General features: G+C 42.1%; 1 protein-coding gene across 4 annotated transcripts in view; it reads left to right on the top strand.

Moving 5' to 3' along the window:
* Nucleotides 1-20,188, top strand: part of egln1a (egl-9 family hypoxia-inducible factor 1a) — a 90,241-nt gene that overhangs the window by 65,690 nt on the left and 4,363 nt on the right. For 2 of the 4 annotated variants that reach the window (XM_055635177.1, XM_055635174.1), the window contains one exon: nucleotides 13,216-13,283. In XM_055635177.1, coding sequence (XP_055491152.1) covers nucleotides 13,216-13,283 — 68 coding nt within the window. Of the gene's footprint in view, nucleotides 1-9,972; nucleotides 10,167-13,215; nucleotides 13,284-18,905; nucleotides 19,855-20,188 lie in introns of those variants that run through there. The other 2 variants (XR_008723431.1, XM_055635175.1) reach the window with 2 other exon arrangements.

Raw genomic sequence — 20,188 nt, 5'->3', positions numbered from 1 at the left:
GCCTTCAGTGTTACAGCTATTGATTTGTATGAAACTAATGTAAATAACCAACTTGGGTGAAATGTCCGTAAAACAGAAAGCAAAAATGTGTTGAGAAGTTACCAATGGTACCTCCATAAATTGTGCAAGTTCCATCTTATGCAAGCATGTGGTGGTTTTGTGAATAATGATCAGGATTGTCTGAGACTACAGCAAGATCAGATGGAAAGTTAGGCGGAGCAGATGGAATTTAGCAGATGGAATTTAGCATTGGCAGATGGAATTTCACAACAAATGTAAACCGATGCATTTTAGGAAATCATATAACACACTGTAAATGGTAGGGTGTTCTGGAATGCTGATAAACTGGGATCTAGGGGTTCAAGATCATGGTTCTTGAAAGAAGAGATTCACCAGAATATTGCCTGGATTGGAAGAATTGAGTTATAGTTGGATAGGGTGGATTATATTACCCTGGGGCAAAGAAGGCTGAGGGATTACCTGATAAATAAATATAAAATTATAAGAGGCATAGATAGGTTATATATCGTCAGAAGCACAAAACAATCTTCTGGAGGAACTCAGCGGGACAAGCATCTGTGGAAGGAAATCGGTGGGCAGCGCAATGGTGTTGCTGCTGCCTTACACACCAGAGTCCCAGGTTTGATCCTGACTACAGGTGCTATCTGTACGGAGATGGTATGTTATCCCAGTGACCGCGTGGGTTTTCACCCGGTGCTCTGGTTTCTTCCCACACTCCAGAGACATACAGGTTTGTAGATTGTAAATTGTCCCTAATGTGTAGGATAGTGCTATTAGTTTAGCTCCCAAATGTAGTTTCCCAGATGAAATCTCGCATCTTATGAAAAGAAATATGAAAAATCTGACTGTTTTCTTATGTGATAATATGTTCATTTACAGTCATAGTTTGCTCTGTTAACAGTGGGACATAGAATTAAATATATAGTATATATACGTCGGGCTAATAATTTAAATTAAAAAGGTATTTTAAAATTAAGTTTGTTTATGTTACTTCAATTTTACTTCGGAGTCCCGTGAGTGACTACGTGAAGAGCCCGCCTCAGCACGCATGCGCGGCATTACGTTTCAGCAGGCAACAGCGGCAGGCGGGAGTTAGGCTCTCCCGCTACAACCTGAAAGGAAGCTAGGTAAGTCTTACCTTCAGGCCAACAGCGACTCGCGTCTGTTTGTTGCTCCAGGAGGAGCAAAGCAGCAGAAGAAGCGGCCCCCGTTGGACTCCGGGGAAGAAGTGTTCCGTTCCACGGAAGGGGGAGAGACGCCACCAGGACCGCACACGCTGCGGTCCACGGACAGAGAGCTGCGCCGGTACCAGTCCAGACGCAAGCGGCCCCCGTTGACTCTGGGTAAGGAGTATTTTCCGTTTCACGGAAGGGGGAGAGCGCCATCAGGACCGCACACGCTGCGGTCCATGGACAGGGAGCTGCACCGGTGTCAGTCCGGACGCAAGCGACCCCCGTTGGACTCCGGGGAAGGAGTGTTCCGTTCGCGGAAGGGGGGAAAGATGCCACCAGGACCGCACACGCTGCGGTCCACAGACAGGGAGCTGTGCCGGGTTCCAGTCCAGAAAACACGGGAGTCAGGCGCTCCCGCTAAAGAATGGACCATCAGGTAAGTCTACTCTGAGGTCGGTTTAACTGGCAAAGGAGAGTTCTTTGCTTGTTCCAACAGCCAAGAAGAAAGAACAGAACAAGTCTCTCCAAGACACCTGTCCCCAGCTCGGCTCCAGCAGACAGGCGTCTCATCACAGGGGGACAGAGGGCGGTAGGACCGCCAACCCGGCGCTCCGTCATCCCTGACACTGAGCCGAGCCCAGTTCCACTAGCGCCTGAGCAGCGGACTGGATGTCAACAATCCGGCCGGTGGTTCCGATTCGTTGGACGGGGACGTCTCACCGCCCGCTTAGGGCAGAGACAGCCGCCTGAGCCGCATGGAGCGGCTCGTGGAGCATAAGCTCCAGCGAGACTTGCTTATGGGGAGCAGTTTCGCAGAGGTAGTTCAGGCACTCCCTCCACAGTGCCTCATGCACTGGCCATTGCTTCTTCCTCATATAAGGACAGCTTTGGCGACCAGAGCTGGGCTGGTCAAGAAGAGGGGCACTGGCTAAACAACATCGGGAGTACGCATGAGGTACAGGAACAGGAAGAGCTGCTGGGTGTGGCCGCTATGTGGTTTCACCACGAGCGAAATGGCTTCAGTTTCAACTGATGGCCAGCCTACTACCTGTCTTTTCCAAAAAACCTCTCCAAGACAGGTAGCCATGAGGCGTTGGATTTATCACGCCACCCCTAAATTGCATTTACTCAAAGTGCCCGCCATTATAGGGGGATACATTGAACAGCGCATTTAACCTAAATGTTTTTAAAAATGCATTTGATACCTGACGTCTGCTATCATGTCCACCTGCTCATTCCAGAAGGGCAGGGTAGTATGGCAAAACACCTGACCCAAATGTTCAACGGTATACCCCATAACTTCTCTAGTGAAGTCACAAACCTGCCCTCAATCTAAGAAATTAACAGGATTATGAGAATGCCGACCTCACAAGCACAGAACCTGCTACCTGGCATTTACCAAACCAGTCCTAAAAAACTGGACGAAGTGTTCAAACTATTCGGCACAAGAGGGCAGAGTCTGGAATGAGCACCACACAGAATACCAGACAGCAGTACCTCTCCGCGTCCACCAGCGGCGTCTACCCCAAGGTACTGGTGAAAGCTCGGGGCCTGCATGCCAAACCCGTAGGTTTTTAGGCCACGGCCCAGAGCAGGCCCCAGGGAAAATGTGCCACCCCCAACAAACATCATCCCTACAAGAATAAGGAACCAGAAACCAAAGAAAACAGCAATAAAGACAGATAAGTATGGTTCCTACCACCACATAAAGGTGAAGGGTTGTACTAACAAGGGGTGGGTGAATCACACCTGGTTAGGAAGCTATCACTTTGGTAGTATATACAATATCTTGCCACCAATTTAGCAAGCACCCCAAGGGGTCTACCCTCCCGCGATGGTGAATCTCGCACCATCATTGATAAACCACTTGAGTATTCACCAGGTATACCCATTCATGGGATTTGTAACTACTACCATGGGACCAAGGATACTTTATGGTAGACATCAACCTTGAAGATGCATACTATTCAGTACCTTCTCATATAAGTTTCGGATACCGCAATTACCTGGATGGAGTAACCATGATGAGCATTGCGGCATTTAAGTCAAAGCTATCCAGTATCAACCAGCCCTGACACTTAAGAAACATCCGTCATGGCATGTCTTTATATTAACGACACACTATCCTGTGATACAGCGTTAGCTGCATTAGATACTAACTTATTTAGCGGGCATTGCCATATATCCAGATATTACGTGACCATCCACAACTTTGTCATCTGGTATTCATTAAGACTATCAGTTATGGTAACATTAACCACCAATCAACTACGTGGCAAAGTATTGGGATAGTAGCAGCATTACCAGCTACTGAACATTGTACCTTTCCTATGAGCTGAGATACTAGTGTTCAAAACTATATCCATACCTGTGATATGGGGGCATATGGATTAATCTGGAGTGTTATCATGGAATTATCGGCAGGAAGGATTATGGTTGTACTCTTCCACCTGTTTTGAGTAACATCTTATGTGTCCTGATGTGTTACTGAGCTTGTAATACTTAGTGCCTATGCAAATTGACTTAAACGTGTTATATATTAACTTACTTAATTCTAGTGAAGCATTTGCTCAGTAACCCACCAAATTTGCATGTTCATTTATAAGTTAACAACATCACAGTGGTGGCATATACCAAACCACTTGGGCAGGGAACATCGATATTAGGTGACAATTTATTAACAATTGGTAACCGTATGTCGTCAAACATATTTGACCATCAGTAACCTCACCTATCAGGTGAGCTAAATACTGTAAACATACATTTAAACCAAAAATATTTGCTGAAATTACTAAGCAATATGGACACCAGATATCGATTCCTTATATCCAATCAAATCACCACGTATTAACTTACGTCACATGAAACCAATTTCAAGGCAGCGGCTATGGAAACATTCCCACGTATTGAAGGGTGGGGGAAATCTAATCTCTAAATTCTCCTTTCCTTCTACCTCTTCAATAGGTACTACGGCTTCATCAGTCGGGTACTACGCAAATTACAGTGGACCAAGTCCACAGGCATGGTTCCCAGTGATCCTCGATATGGTCATTAAAAGAATTGCAAAATTGGGAAGACCACTGCTGTGTTTGGATCAGCAGCGCTATCAACCTGATGACAGCATTCCGTCGCATATCCTAAGGAACATACCTGAGGAGCATCAAGAAATGAGACACTGTTTTTCTAAAACATGAATTACACATTCAACTACAACAAAACTGTACTGGAGCGCCTGGCAGGTCTTCACCACAATGAAGGAAATGTTCTGTCAGCCTACTCAACTTGGGTACCGCTCACTGGTGATCAGATACAGGAGAGGTATATTCAGTCCATTCCCCAGAAATAGGTACACCCAAATTGGAATGTCAGTGAAACCCTGACGTACCTTAGGGAATGATCACCAGCCAGGTCACTCACCCTGGAACAGCCTACCCTGAAGATGGACATGCTGGTGGCCTTACATCAACCCAAGAGCCAGTTCTCCCATCTACTGCGATGGGACAACATGGTTATGACACCAGATAGTGTCACATTCCCATTCAAGGGTTGGCCAAACAGAACAGACCAGGAACATCAGGTCCAGTCATGAAATTCCGGGCATACCCACCTGAACCACGTTTTATGTGTCATGACCCACTCAGAGATCTACATCGACACAATAAGGAATACCGAGGGAGAAGAAAAAGCCTTATGGGTCAGCCACAATAAACCTCTTGGTCGGGTGACGAGCTAAACTATCTCTAGTGGCTCAAGCAGGTACTAGGAGTTGCTGGAGAAAATACTGACGTGTATAAGTCTTATTCCACCAGGACGGCTCCCACGTCAGTGACTAAGAGAATGGAAGATCCTATGGACCTCATCCTGGCTACTGCAGGTTGGTCCAGGGAGTATACGTTCCAAACGTTTTTTAACAAACCACTGACAGAACCTGTATCGTTTGCAGAAAAATCTGCAAAAATATATAATTTAAGCCCGGGGGAGCAATTGATCTTGTTGTTGTTAATAACACCATTATTGTTTTACAAACAGATTCATGGTTGATTACGATAACATACTTCCTCCCTCGAATGACTTCGGCAACTGTTACACGGTTTGAAATCACAGAACTTTGAAGTCTTCACGTAGTCACTCACGTGACTCCGAAGTAAAATAGTAAGATTAAACGAGAACTTACCAGTTCGAAGTTTGATCTGTATTTTATGAGGAGTTACGATGAGGGATTGCGTGCCCTCCGCTCCCACCCTCATATATGATCAAACTAGCAAACTGATGTCTCCTTGTCTTTACTATGTTTACTTCAAATAACTGTGTCTATCTGTGATTCCACACCGCTGCTTTGAAGTATGCCGCGCATGCGTGCTGAGGCGGGCTCTTCTCGTAATCCCTCATCGTAACTCCTCATAAAATACAGATCAAACTTCGAACTGGTAAGTTCTCGTTTAATCTTACTATTAAATTTGTATCTCTTCTGAACATTCAGCAATTCCCCACAATCTGCTTCACAATTTATGTCCTTGATGAAACATTTTAGTGAGCAGTTGAACTCGGAGAGTTGGTTGTTTACTTCCAGTCAGATAGCAAAGCCAGATGAATTATATTATGAATATCAACAGATTACAACTTGCATTTCATTTGCTGAAGCAGCAAAATAAAAGGCAGTTCATGTGGTGTTTTACAGGGTTATTGAATGAAAGGAATGCGAAAGTCATAAAGGTAGACACAAAAAGCTGGAATAACTCAGCGGGACAGGCAGCATCTCTGGAGAAAAGGAAAAGGTGACGTGTCGGGTCAAGACCCGTTTTCAGACCTGACATTTCACCCATTCCTTCTCTCCAGAGATGCTGCCTGTCTCACTGAGTTGCTCCAGCTTTTTGTGTCTATTTTCAGTTTAAACCAGCATCTGCAGTTCCTAAAACAGCATCTGCAGTTCACAATAGTCACAAAGGATAGGTATAATATGTACCTATTATAGATATACTCCACAATAAGACAAGAGCTTGGCACCTAGTCCAAGTGAATCTCAAAACAGTCCTCCAGCCATTATAGCACATTTCCACCTTTATTTCATTAATCCTGCTCCTTTTCCAGTTTCAGCTCCAACCTGCTATTTTCCTTGAGACTTCTGCTTTTTGCATCTGTTATATCAGACCCTTTTAGGCATATTGCTGAAATCCACAAAGACCACCTAATGTGCTACCCTCATTAACTCTCTTTGCTCCTACTTCAAACATTCTAGGCAGACTGATCAAACAGAACCTTCCCTTGATGAAGTACCCTGATAATCATTAATAAATTAGTGTTTTTCAAACTTCAAAAACAATACGAAAAAAGCACTGTGGTCGGTTTAAAAAGCTTGTAATGTGATCTGTAACCTCTCCCTTCTAAAACAGCAGTGCCTTATCAGCAACCTCCCGGCATTCCAACAGCTTATCTGTCTTTAGAAAGGACTGGAAAATAATCGTCAGAGCCTGCACTTTTGCCCCCCTGTTTTTTTTTTCAAACATTCCAGCATACATTCTAATTTTGGCTGTTGATTCATCTACTATATAAACTGTTCAACCATTTTTTTTTTCTCCTTCCATATTTAATATTTCCTTCTGTTTGGCTTGAATTACAAATGTCATTCACTTTTATAAAGACAGGCACAAAGTGATGATTTAGATCCAACGCCCCACAGAGGATACCTTTTTGGCTTCTAATGGGAAGTGGGAACTGAAGGACCAAAGTAGAAATAAAAAATGAGTACTGCTGATTCCGTTTTTGAAAGAGGATGGAATATAGTGTAGCAAAGTGTGGAGTCATGTATTTTGGTAGTAGAAATTAAGGTGTAGTCTATTTTCTAAATGGGGAGAGAATCCAGAAAGTGGAGGTACAAAGAGATTGGTGCAGGATTCCCAAAAAGTTAATCTGCAAGTTGAATCGGTAGTAAAGAAAGCCAAAGCAATGCTAACATTTATTTCGAGGGGCCTGGGTACAAAAACAGGGATGTAATGCCACGGGTCAGGCCACATTTGGAATATTGTGAGCAATTTTGGGCACCATATCTGAGGAACGATGTGCTGGCTCTGTAGAACGTCCAGAGGAGGTTTACAAGAATGATCCCAAGAATGAGTAGGTTATCATATAATGAGCGTTTGATGGCACTGGGCCTGTACTCGCTGGAATTTAGAAGAATGAGGGGGGAACCTCATTGAAATGCACTGAAAGTGAAAGGCTTGGATAAAGTGGATGTGGAGAGGATGTTTCCACTAGTGGGAGAGTCTAGGATTCAGGGTCGTAGCCTCAGAATTAAAGGTGGTTCTTTTAGGAAGGAGATGTGAAGGAATTTCTCTAGTCAGAGGGTGGTGAATCTGTGGAATACTTTGCCACAGAAGGCTGTGGAGGCCAAGTCAGTGGATATTTTTACGGCAGAGATAGATAGATTCTTGATTAGTACCGGTGTCAGAGGTTATGGGGAGAAGGCAGGAGAATGGGGTTAAGAAGGAGAGATAGATCAGCCATAATTGAATGGCGGAGTAGCCTTGATGGGCCAAATGGCCTAATTCTGCTCCTATCACTTAAGAAAGAGATGATTTTATAGATGCTCTGATATCATCTTCCAAATTTCTATATTTTTTAATTTTATGACAGAGAACGTGACTACACATTTTAAGAAAGGATGAAGAGAGAAAGGGAGGGAAGTGTCGCAGCGTCTGATCCTGTCATTGGTGCTGTCTGTGTAATTTACACATTCTCTCGTTGACCGATTTTGGTTTCCTCCTGGTACTTCGTAGTTAAAGGCAAAAAAAATTAAAGGGGAATTAATGGGCATATGTACGGTGAAATTAAGAAGAGAGAGAGTGGCACTAATGGGATGCTCCTCTGGGAGCTCGCATGGACCTATTGGTCCGATGGACCTATTGGTCCGATTGGTCACGTCCTACCTACATCATAGACCACTGACCTGTCAGCCAAATATCAGTGAGAGGGAAAATGTTGGGATCTTTGCTGATGAATGTAGTAATCGATTATCTTAAATACTAAAAGGATTGACTAAAGCCAACATGAATTTATGAAAAGAAAATTGTTTCTAACTAATCAAGTTCTTTGTTATAAGTAGAAATGATAAGGAGGAACTAGTGGGTGTTGTATTTGGATTTTCAAAACTCTTTAATAAGATCTAGCATAAGAAGTTGGTCAGCAAGGCTAGAGCACATGGAATTGGAGGTGGTATAATAATATTGATTGAAAATTGGTTATTGAAGAAAGCAGAAGAGTGAGGATAAATCCATATTTCACAGGCTGAGAGTTCTGTGATATTTTGGAGATTGTTATTTGTGTACCAGTTTTACAAAATTTGCATCAACAATTTAGCTGCGGGGATCAAATGCGATATTTCCATGCGTATTTATTACATTTATAAAAACAATATAAAACCAAATGAGATTGTGCAAAGAGAAGAATGTAAAGAGTGCTGTTGGCCCAGCGGGAGTTGAGCTGGGATTTGCTGAATTCCATTGCCTTTCACAATTCTCCCAATTTCAAGGCAATGGAATTCTTCAGCCAACCCCAGCTCAATTGCCGCCAAGCCGACGGATAGCACCAGTGACCCCAGGCCCACAGCCGGTGCGGAGAAGAAGCGCCAACTCCGCCCAACCCCGCTCCCCGACAGCCATACACATAAAGAGCTGCAGCAACTCGGCCTCTTCCCCACACCGGCTGCAAGCCTGGCCCGACACCTCCAACCACCCCCGACAGGGATGGCGGGACACCTGGGAGACTGAAGGTTCGATCCAAACCACAGGTGGTGTCTGTACGGAGTTTGTACGTTTACCTTGTGACCACATAGGTTTTCTCCGGGTGCTCCGGTTTCCACCCACACTCCAAAGACAGGTTTGTAGGTTAATTTGCTTTTGTAAACTTTAAATTGTCCATAGAATGAAGGATAATGCTAGAGTACGGATGATCGCTGGTTGGCGCAGACTCGGTGAGCCGAAGGACCTGTTTGCAGAGATGCTCACTTTCTTCTAGGAACAGGGCTACCCCTCCCCCTGGTGCCCTTGCTTGCATTTCTTACATTTCCAACCATCTGCTCTCACCCCTCCTCCACTCTGACAGAATAGGGATAGAGTTCCCCTGTTCCTCGTCTTTCATCCCACTACCCTTCACATCTAGCATATTATTCTTCATCCCACATCCTCTCCTTTCCATCCATTTCTGATTTCCGTTGAGTCCCTGGATGGCTCAATCCTATCCGCCCATCCTTCCCCTGCAAGCATAGGAGGTGTAACACCTGTTGTGTACCAGCACCTAAATTCCACCTGGTTAGTCTAGTCAACAGCGTGCTCATTGAATATTTCAACTTCAGATAAGCTATGTCCCAACTGTATTTTTCTCTCTCCTATCTACCCTGATTTCCCCCACCCCCATTCCCTTTTTTTTCCCCCCCCCCCCCCCCCCAACTCCCATCACCCTGTTTCTTTTCCCCCCATTCTCCTCACACACTCTTCCTACTGGAGCCTTCACTACTGATCACCCTGCCTCTCCCCATGTTGCTATCACCTGCCACCACCCTTTCTCATTAATTTTAAATCTTCGTCTTCCTTTCCTATCTCATCCAGAATCTGCAGCATTTTATTTTCCATTTATCGCCTCCCACCTTCTGTCGAGCTCTCCACTCTTCCCTCCCCCATCTGACTATTAACTGCACTCAACCCCTTCTCACCTGGGTCCACCAATTGCTTGCCCCACCTCTTCCATCCCGACCCCCAACTACTTCCTTCCTGCTCTTTCATTCTAGGTGAAGGGTCTCGACCCTTCTGGTTGACTGTCCAGTTCCCTCCGCGGATGTTGCCTGACCTGCTGAGTTCCTCCAGCTGCTCTTTTTTTTGCTAAAGATTACGAAACCATCTCTCTTGCCCTGTGTAGTCTGGAGTTAGGAGGAATTAAAGAAGATATCGCTGAAATGTGCAAAATTCTTAAAGCCAGATGCAGGTAAGATGTTCTTCCACTGGTTCTAGATTCTAGGACTGGATGGGGAGCTGGGGTCGGGCACAATCTCAAAATTGAGAAGCTATTAAGGATGGCAATGCAAGGTTTCTTCACCTGCTGAAGGTGAACCTTTGGAATTTCTACCTCAGTGGACTGTAGGTACAGTTGTGTGTTTATTCAACACGCATTGAAACATTTCTATTTGCAGTGTTTATAAATGATATTGACCTAGAATAGAAACAATATTTAAATTTAAAGTTTTTACTAAATTGGATGTTTTGATAATCTCAAACAAAGTTGTGGATCGGTTGGGAGGGTGCAGTAATTAATGACAAAGTGAGATTAGCTCAGTTAGGCAAATTTGTTAGCATGGTTGATAACTTGGATGGGCTGAAGGGCCTGTTTCCATCCTGCATAGGTCTATGAATCTCTGCCAGTGTATTATGGAGTTAGACCCCAGGATTACTGGAGAGTTTACTGAAACCAACATTGGTCTGCATCGGTACACAAAAATGCTGGAGAAACTCAGCGGGTGCAGCAGCATCTATGGAGCGAAGGAGGTAGGCAACGTTTCAGGCCAAAACCCTTCTTCAGACTTCGATTTTCCAGCATCTGCAGTTCCTTCTTAAACACATTGGTCTGCATAGCTTCAATGGAAGCTATTGGATCATTGACCTGTCCAGTGCCACCCCCGAGTATACTCAGATCAGAGTATACAAGTGACAAAAATTCTTGGCAGTGAATAGGTTAAGCAGGGGAGTACAATGGAAATCTTGAGAGGAATTAATAAATACACTGGCATGGTATTATGGTATAATACTGGTAATAAGGAAATTTGGGTAAAGCATATTGTGTAGAAAAGGCCCAAGCAATGCATCAGCGTTGACAATGACAATAAAGGATACTTGACTACTTGACTGATCAGAGATTTAAGGACGGTGAAGACCCTGAGTTTGTTTACTTTGGAGAAGCACACCTTATATGAAATTATTGAAGATTCTTAAGAAACTTGATGAATTGAACACTGATAATATCTTTCCAGTTTCCTATAGTGTCTTCAAGTGGATAATAGCCTATGTTATTTCATAATGAAATTAATCGATAGGCAAATTTTTTAAGTTTGCTTGATTGTCGGAATAAAACACTGTGTTGTTTTTGCTGATGTAGATGCTTTCCTTGGTTACTGAGTGGTGGTAGCTGTTAAACAAACATACAAGACTGAGATATGTGTAATGTGTGTATTTTGCAAGGTTTTAACTGTAAGCACTGTAACTACATGACATGATAGCAACTTCACCACCAATTTCCATCCTGCAGTTAAATTCACTTGGACCATCTCCGACACCTCCTTGCCATTTCTTGATCTCACAATCTCCATTACAGGAGATAGACTATTGACTGACATCTATTACAAACCAACTGACTCCCACAACTATCTCGACTACAATTCTTCCAACCCTGCTTCCTGCGAAGACTCTATCCCCCTACTCCCAATTCTTCTGTCTATGCCGCATCTGCATCCAAGGTGAGGTGTTCCATACATCTGAGATGTCCTCATTCTTTAGGGAACAGGGGTTCCCTTCTCCCATCATAGATGAGGCCCTCACCCGTGTCTCCTCAGTACCCTGCAGCTCCACCCTTGCTCCCCCTCACTCTGGTCGCAGCAGAGACAGAGTTCCCCTAGTCCTTACTTTTCATCCCATCTGCCGTAGCATACAACACATAATCCTCTGACATTCTCGCCACCTTCAACGGGATCAGTAGATGAGGTTGGAGGAGGTGCAAGTGAACCTCTGCCTAACCTGAAAGGACTCGGTGTCCCTAGACAATCGAGGGCGGAGGTATAAGGACAGGAATTGCATCTCCTGCAGTTGCAGGGGAAGGTACCTGAGGATTCCCTCCCTCTCCATCCCTCTTCCCCCCCAAGTCGCACCAGCTTCTCGTTTTCGCTCAACAAACAGCTAACAATGCCCTGTTTCCTGTATCATCGTAACTTTTTTGCATATCTTTCATTCATTGTTCATTATCTCTCTACATCATCGTCTAGATCTCTCATTTCCCTTTTCACTTGTCTGAAGAAGGGTCTCGACCCGAAACGTCACCCATTCCTTCTCTCCAGAGTTACTTCAGCTTTTTGTGTCTATCTTCAGTTTAAACTAGCTTCTGCAGTTCCTTCCTATACTATGCAATTTATGTTGGGTAATGCCATATAGAACAAGGAATGAGGAGACAAATTTTGAAGAAAGGAACTCCTTGGATAACGTCAACTTAACAAAGTTCACTTTTGGTTGGAGAATTCATGGATTGAATTATATATGGAAACAAAACTAGTTACCGAGTTTGGTTAGTAAAGTCCATCTCTATTTTGCAGCAGCCTTGGTTTAGCAATTCTGGATTATTTCTGAGTTCATAGTTTTGAGATGCACCAGGACATTTCAAAATATAATGAAAGTTAACTTCTACTTTGGTCATCTATGCATGTGCCCATGTTGATATAACAATCTGTCAGTGAAATTTTAAAAATGATCCAAAACCATATGACTACATATGCTGAAAAACTTAAATAAAACAAAAGGTGCTGGATGGAAATCATGCAGCATTTATGGGGGGAACAAACAAAGTGAATGTTTCAGGTTAATAATGATAATTTTCTTTGGCTTGCATTTATGAGAATTCTTTAATCTGATAACCCCCCTTGGCCATCTTAATGACACCCAGCTGCCAGATGCAATGTTTTTTTACTTCAGCAGCTTTATAGATAATTAGTCATAGACATGAGAAAAATAGTTAGGAGACTTTAGAATCAGTCATGCAGAATTTTATATTCACAAGACTGAAATGCCCTTTAACGTTGCCACTCCTTTATTTTCTACAGTTAGAATAGCTATGTTCTAAATATATAGTGGTACATGATGGTGTTCATTGACAATATATTAATTAGTCACAGTGTTTTGTGTGATTAGTAAAAATAATGCAAGTCATGAGTTTACTTAAATAAACAGCCTCTGTTAGGATAATAAAAAACATGAACTACTTTTATCTTAAACTTCAGGTACGCCATAACAGTCTGGTATTTTGATGCAGATGAGCGAACACGAGCTAAAGACAAATATTCAACAGGTACAGTGGCCTCATCTGAGTATTTATACTTTTTAAAAATATTTTTTTCTGTTTGATATGGGAGTTAAATGATCAATTCCGAAATGTTATATATTTTACCAGCTTGATCATAAATTGTAATATACTGTCAATTGAAAATTGCACTAATCTTTGTCTATTGCATAATTATTTCAATATTTTTAAGGAAGTCACTTGTTTGAGTTGCCACACTATTATCTATTATGTCTATGTACATTGCACAGATCCCATTCATTGTGAAATGTGTACTCATTTGATGTTCATATCTTCTGGCAGTTCTATTACTATAAACTATTGGTCATAGTTCTTCGGTAGACAGAAATGCTGGAGAAACTCAGCGGGTGCAGCAGCATCTATGGAGCGAAGGAAATAGGCAACGTTTCGGGCAAAACCCTTCTTCGGACTGATGTGAGGGTGTCGGGGGGGGCGGGAAGAAGAGAGGAGGAGCCAGATGGGTGAGGGAGAGCTGAGAAGGGTTTGAAGGAGAGTAAAAACTACCTGAAATTAGAGGTCAATGTTCATACTGCTGGGGTACAAACTGCCCAAGCAAAATATGAGGTGCTGCTCCTCCAATTTCCAGTGGTCCTCACTTTGGCCGTGGAGGAGACCCGGGACAGAGAGGTCAGATTCGAAATGGGAGGGGGAGTTGAAGTGCTAAGCCACTGGGAGATCAGGTTGGTTATTGCGAACCGAGCAGAAGGTGTTCGGCGAAGCGATCGCCAAGCCTACGCTTGGTCTCACCGATGTAGATCAGCTGACATCTAGAGCAGCGGATGCAATAGCTGAGGTTGGAGGAGGTGCAGGTGAACCTCTGTCGCACCTGGAATGACTGCTTGGGTCCTTGAATGGAGTCAAGGGGGGAGGTAAAGCGACAAGTGTAGCATTTTCTTGTGGCTGCAAAGTGCCCGGAGAGGAGGTGGTTCAGGTGGGAAGGGACGAATTGACTAGGGAGTTACGGAGGGAGCGGTCTCTGCAAACAGGGGAGGAGATGGGAAGATGTGGCAGGTGGTGGGGTCACGTTGGAGGTGACGAAAATGATGGAGGATTATTTGTTGTATGTGACAGCTGGTAGGGTAGAAGGTGAGGACTTGGGGAACTCTGCCCTTGTTATGAGTGGGGGGTTGGGGAGAGGGAGCAGTGTCACGGGGTATCGAATAAACCCTGGTGAGAGCCTCATCTATGGTAGGAGAGGGAAACCCTCATTACCTGAAGAATGAGGACATCTTCGATGCCCTGATGTGGAACGCCTCATCCTGGGAGCAGATGCGACGTAGACGGAGGAATTGGGAGTAGGGGATGGAGTCCTTACAGGAAGCAGGGTGGGAAGAAGTGTAGTCCAGATAGCCATGGGAGTCAGTGAGTTTACAGTGGATGTCGGTCAGAAGTCTATCACCTGCGATGGAGATAGTGAGGTTTGGAAATGATATGGAAGTTCATCCTCTGCTTTACAACACTACAGCTTGTATCAATAATTGGGATGTCCAATTGGTATCCAACATATCATCTCCGTGCTGTGATACTGTGTTAGTCTCCAGTTTCAGTATGTTTAACAACATACTGTATGTCTCTTTGTGAATTTATGGATTCCCTGCCACAGAGGGCAGTGGAGGCCAAGTCTCTGGATGGATTTAAGAGAGAGTTAGATAGAGCTCTAGGGGCTAGTGGAGTCAAGGGATATGGGGAGAAAGCAGGAACGGGTTATTGATAGGGGACGATCAGCCATGATCACAATGAATGGCGGTGCTGGCTCGAAGGGCCGAATGGCTTTCTCCTGCACCTATTTTCTATGTTTCTATGTTTACGGCTTGAACCTTTCCGGCAGTAAATAGATTGTCCCATCTATTGGTTTCTCTGATCTAAGTTGATAATTTTAACTTATTGACCTGCAAGTGATTTATTAACCCACCTGTATTATCAATAATTTTACTTTTTTTCAAACTACGGTTTTCATATTTCAGTTTGAAACCAAAGGTAATTCCTAGATCCATATATTTGCAGAAATATTTTCATTCACAGATTTGGAATTTATGTTTGTAATTTTCGAGAATGATCCTGGGGATGATTAGGTTAATGTATGAGGAGCATTTGAAGGCTCTGGGCCTATACTCGCTGGAGTTTGCAAAGAAGAGGGGGATCTCTTTGAAACTTACTGGAAAATGAAAGGCGTAGATTGGATTTGAAAAAGATGTTTCAAGTAATGGTGGAGTCTAGAACCAGAGGGCACAGCCTCAGAAATGTATTTAGCCAAAGCTTGGAAAGTCTTTGGTAATCATTGTCACAGATGACTGTGGAAGTCAAGATGGTAGGTATTTCTAAGGCGGAGATTGATAGGTTCTTGATTAGGAAGGGTGTCAAAGGTTACGGGGAATAGGCACGAGAATAGTGTGAGAGGGAAAAATACGTCGGCCATGTTTGGATTGCGGAGTAGACTCGATGGACTGAATAACCTCATTCTGCTCCAATATCTTATGGCCTTATAAATGTCACCAGTTGAGCTTCAAAAGTCAACTTCCCTTTCACTCACTGTGATTAGCCTTTAAGATCTCTACTAATTATTTGTTCTATCAATATTTCATTTCAATATGACTACCTTTGGAAGTAACTAAAAATGCCTAAATGATAAACATGAATGTGGACTTGGTATATCCATTCTATTTTTAATGTGTGTTCACATACCTTTGTTTAGTATCAGTAATTTTATAATAAGTACCGATAATTTTATTAAAAAAAGGACCATCATGTTGAGTAACCAGAGTTCATCCATGAATTTCACTGTGTACAAGAAAAATTCAACTTGCATTTTGTGTTTGTTAGTGATTTTAAAATGAAAGTTCAGAAGGCAATAACATTTATAGAACCTATATTTATAGCCATTCCTTAATTGCCTTGAAGAAAATGGTGGTGGATCACCTTCTCAAACTGCTCTGGTCCTTCTGCTGGGCTTTGCCCACAATTGTATTGAGTACGAAGTTGCAGGATTTAATTCCTGGGTTACTCAAGGAATGGCAATATATTCCTGAGGATTAATGGTGTGCAAAGTTAAGGGGACCAGAAGGTAGTGGTTTTACTTGCTGGCCTTTTCCTTGGCCTTTATCCTATTGGTATGATCTTGCACAACCTTACACATTTTTGTGGTTCCTTTGACAATTTTGTAAGGGAAGTACTTAGAAGTTCACGATAAAATAGGACAAAGTCAGCATGACTTTATAAAGAGGAGGTCTTACTTGACAAATTTGCTGGAGTTCTTTGAAGAAGTAAATAGCAGGACAGACAAAAGAGAGTCAGTAGATGTTGTTTACTTAGATTTTCAGAAAGCCTTTGATAAGGTGCCACATGTTAGGCTGCTCAGGAAGATGAGAGCCCATGGTATCAAAGGGCACATACTAGCATGGATAGCAGGTTGGCTAGATGGCATAAGACAAATCGTGGCAATAAAGGGGGCTTTTTCCGCAAGGGTCGGTGCAGGGGCCGCTACTCTTCACGTTGTATATTAATGATTTGAACGAGGGGATTAAAGGCTTTGTGGCAAAGTTTGCAGATAATATGAAAATAAGTGGAGGGGCAGGTAGTGTAGAGAAAGCAGGGACTCTGCAGAATGACTTGAACAGGCTGGGAGAGTGGGCAGAGAAGTGGAATATAATGTAGCAAAGTGCGGAGCCATGCATTTTGGTAGGGGGAATAAAGGCGTAGACTATTTTCTAAATGGGGTGAGAATCCAGAAATCAGAGATGCAAAAGGACATGGGAATGCTGGTGCAGGATTTCCAAAATGTTATTCTGCAAGTCAAATAGGTGGTAAAGAAACCAAACTTAATGCAAGCATTTATTTCAAGAGGGCTTGTATACGAAAACAGGGATGTAATGTTGAGGCTCTATAAGGCGCTGGTAAGGCCGCATTTGAGAGCAATTAGGGGCACCATATCTGAGGAAGGATTTGGGGCATCATATCTGAGGAAGGAGAGGTTCCAGAGAAGGTTTGCAAGAATGATCCCAGGAATGAGTAGGTTAACCTATGATGAGCGTTTGTTGGCACTGGGCCTGTACTCACTGGAATTTAGAAGAATCTCATTGAAACACAAAATAGTGAAAGGTGCAGTGACAGATTTTCATATTGTTTCAAGGAATCTTTCCTTTAGTCACTATGATTGAAGATAGGGGTTCAGGAGATAACCAAAACGCACTCACGAGCTCTCCACAAGATATTCAATGCCATCGAAAGATAAATCTTCCAAAAGCAGTCTCTTGATTAATAGTTTCTTTATTGTAGTAGTAAAAACAGTAAGATATTCATCCAAACTTCTTCTGGTATAAGTACATTTTGATCTTACTTGTGGTCAAACTCATGCATGGTCGAAAGCTGTGACCTCTCCCCCATGCTTCTTCAAACTAAACTAAAACTACTAGCGAGTCTGCGTGAGAATCCCAGCCGCAAACACGCCTCAGACAACGTATAAATCCCACCCACATAATTACAGCAGATAAAATTTAAAGGTAACTGGTTATAGTTATAACATACTGAGTTAAGCTAAATGGCTACTACAAAAGGCTTGGATAGAGTGGGTGTGGAGAGGGTGTGAGAGCCTCGGAATTTATTTAGTCAGAGGGTGGTGAATATGTGGAATTCTTTCCCACAAAAGGCTGTGGAGGTCAAGTCATTGGGTATTTTTAAGGCAGAGATAGATTCTTGATTAGTAGAGGTGTCAGATGTTATGCGGAGAAGGCAGGAGAATAGGGTTAGGGTGGAGACCTAGATCAGCCATGATTGAATGGCAGAGTAGACTTGATGGGCCAAATGGCCTAATTCTGCTCCTATTCCTTATGATCTTATGAAATGTTAAGGTGGCATCTTGTAAGTACTTGAGATAAGATTTAGTTTTGTGGTAACGGAAAGAATAAAATTATTGATTGTGAACATTCAAGATTCATGACATCCTCACTTTACAGTCTTTAAACTTGCGCTGACCACACATTTTAAAATTCTGTAGTTTGGGAAAGAAATGCTATGTTTTGGAGGTAGACACAAAATGCTGGAGTAACTCAGCGGGACAGGCAGCATCTCTCGAGAGAAGGAATGGATGACGTTTTGGGTCAAGACCCTTCTTCAGACTATATTTTTATATATAACAGACTATGTTTTGGGGTATCTCCCCTCGCAGTGTTTGTCTCAATGGTTCATGTCTTCACTTTTTTTTTAAAGAATGATCTCCAACATCAAAGACCCAAATGTCGGCATATAATAATCCTTCTGAAATGCACTGTAAAAAGTAAGACAAACTGTTATGTTTGTTCTAAGTGCAAATAAAATTGTAGTCAGCAATGCTGTTTGGTTTACCATTGTTGAATCTGATAAGATTTCAAAAGAGCTACTTGGTGACACAAATTGTGACAAGTTATAAGGATTTAATTATTGTGGAATTAAATCTTGAGCTAATAACAATGCAGGATTTCAAAACTGAGACCATTCAGCTTTCTGCCTGAGGACTGAAGTAGCATAATGGGGCAGAGTAGAATAATTGCAAAGAGAAAATATATCTAAAATATATATGCTATTTATTTTGTTTCTGCCATGATTTCCACATTTTATTTTACTCCTTTATGAATGCAGGTGAAAAGGGAGTAAAAGTTGAATTAACTAAACCTTCGAAAGACAATTTGAAAGAATTTTAAAGCTTTCTTTTCCATTGAGATAACTTTACCTCATGAATGCTGCCAAATGAGTGGATGAAGAATATAATAACTACAGTTTATGACTGAGGATGGAAATTCAGCGACAAATTGTACTGCAAGAATGGAACCTAACTGCCAAGGCTTTACTTTGTATTCATTATCTCTGATGTTTTTGTTTTGTGTGAAATGCTTTGGTTGGAACAGGAACAGAAATACCCCAGCTGGAATGGTGAAATGTAGAAATGCCAGAAATTATTCAAATGCTCTCTATTTGTCTTTTTTTCTTAGTCATAGAATCTCATTCCTATATTTCATTAATTTGAAATTTGGGATAATTTGAAAAATAAAATGTAACCTATGTTAGATCAAGAAATCTGCATTCATGATAATCATGAGGAAACTATTGATTTTTCTGCCTGATTTCAGTTTCAGAGTCACTGGTGAGAAATTGCAAGCATTTTAAATATAAATGCAATGTATATTCAACTCAATAATAATTTTGGTTGTAGCCATTCATCACAAGCAGTATTTAAAAAAAAACTGTTACTTGGTTTTGAGCAACATATGCATGCCTTTCAAATAGTCTATTTTTCTGTTATTTCCCTCAACTTATTCCATTCTGACCATTATCATGTACTTTCATTGTTACGTCACAACTTTTAATTTTCTGACTTTTGCCATTAGTTAAGGTCCCCAATTTTTGTTCCTATGAATTTGGTGTCGTTATAGCTGCTCTGCAACTGGGACTTATTATTTATCTGACACATGTTTAGGTTCATGGCGAGATTCCTTGTATGAGAGAGAGACCAAACAAGATTTTTTTTAATTTTTAATTAAAACGATAGTTTGATTCAACCATGGGATAAACCACCAGCGCTTATATCAATGGTCCTCCTAAAAAAAGGTTGGAAAACATGTTTTAATATATTAACCAGATAGAATATGTACACAATCTTTAACCAAGATGTCAAATACTTAATTGGTTTGGATATTGTTTTATTTGTACATTGCTTATTTTGAAGCAGTACTTTGTTACAACAATGGCAACAGTCCCCTAATTTTCTAAAGTAATTATGAAATTTATTTGACTACGAATAAACCAGTGAACCCATTCTGTACACAATTGTTTTCATTACAGATATTTTCTTAACTGACTCAGTTTGAATACTTTCTGCTCAGGCTGCACCTATGTAATGTTATGTCCTCTGCTGTCAACACTTA

This window comes from Leucoraja erinacea, chromosome 5 (assembly GCF_028641065.1).
Source record: "Leucoraja erinacea ecotype New England chromosome 5, Leri_hhj_1, whole genome shotgun sequence".
NCBI classification, from domain to species: domain Eukaryota; kingdom Metazoa; phylum Chordata; class Chondrichthyes; order Rajiformes; family Rajidae; genus Leucoraja; species Leucoraja erinaceus.
The sequence above is the reverse complement of the archived record's forward strand: the minus strand, read 5'-3'. Positions and strand labels throughout refer to the sequence as shown.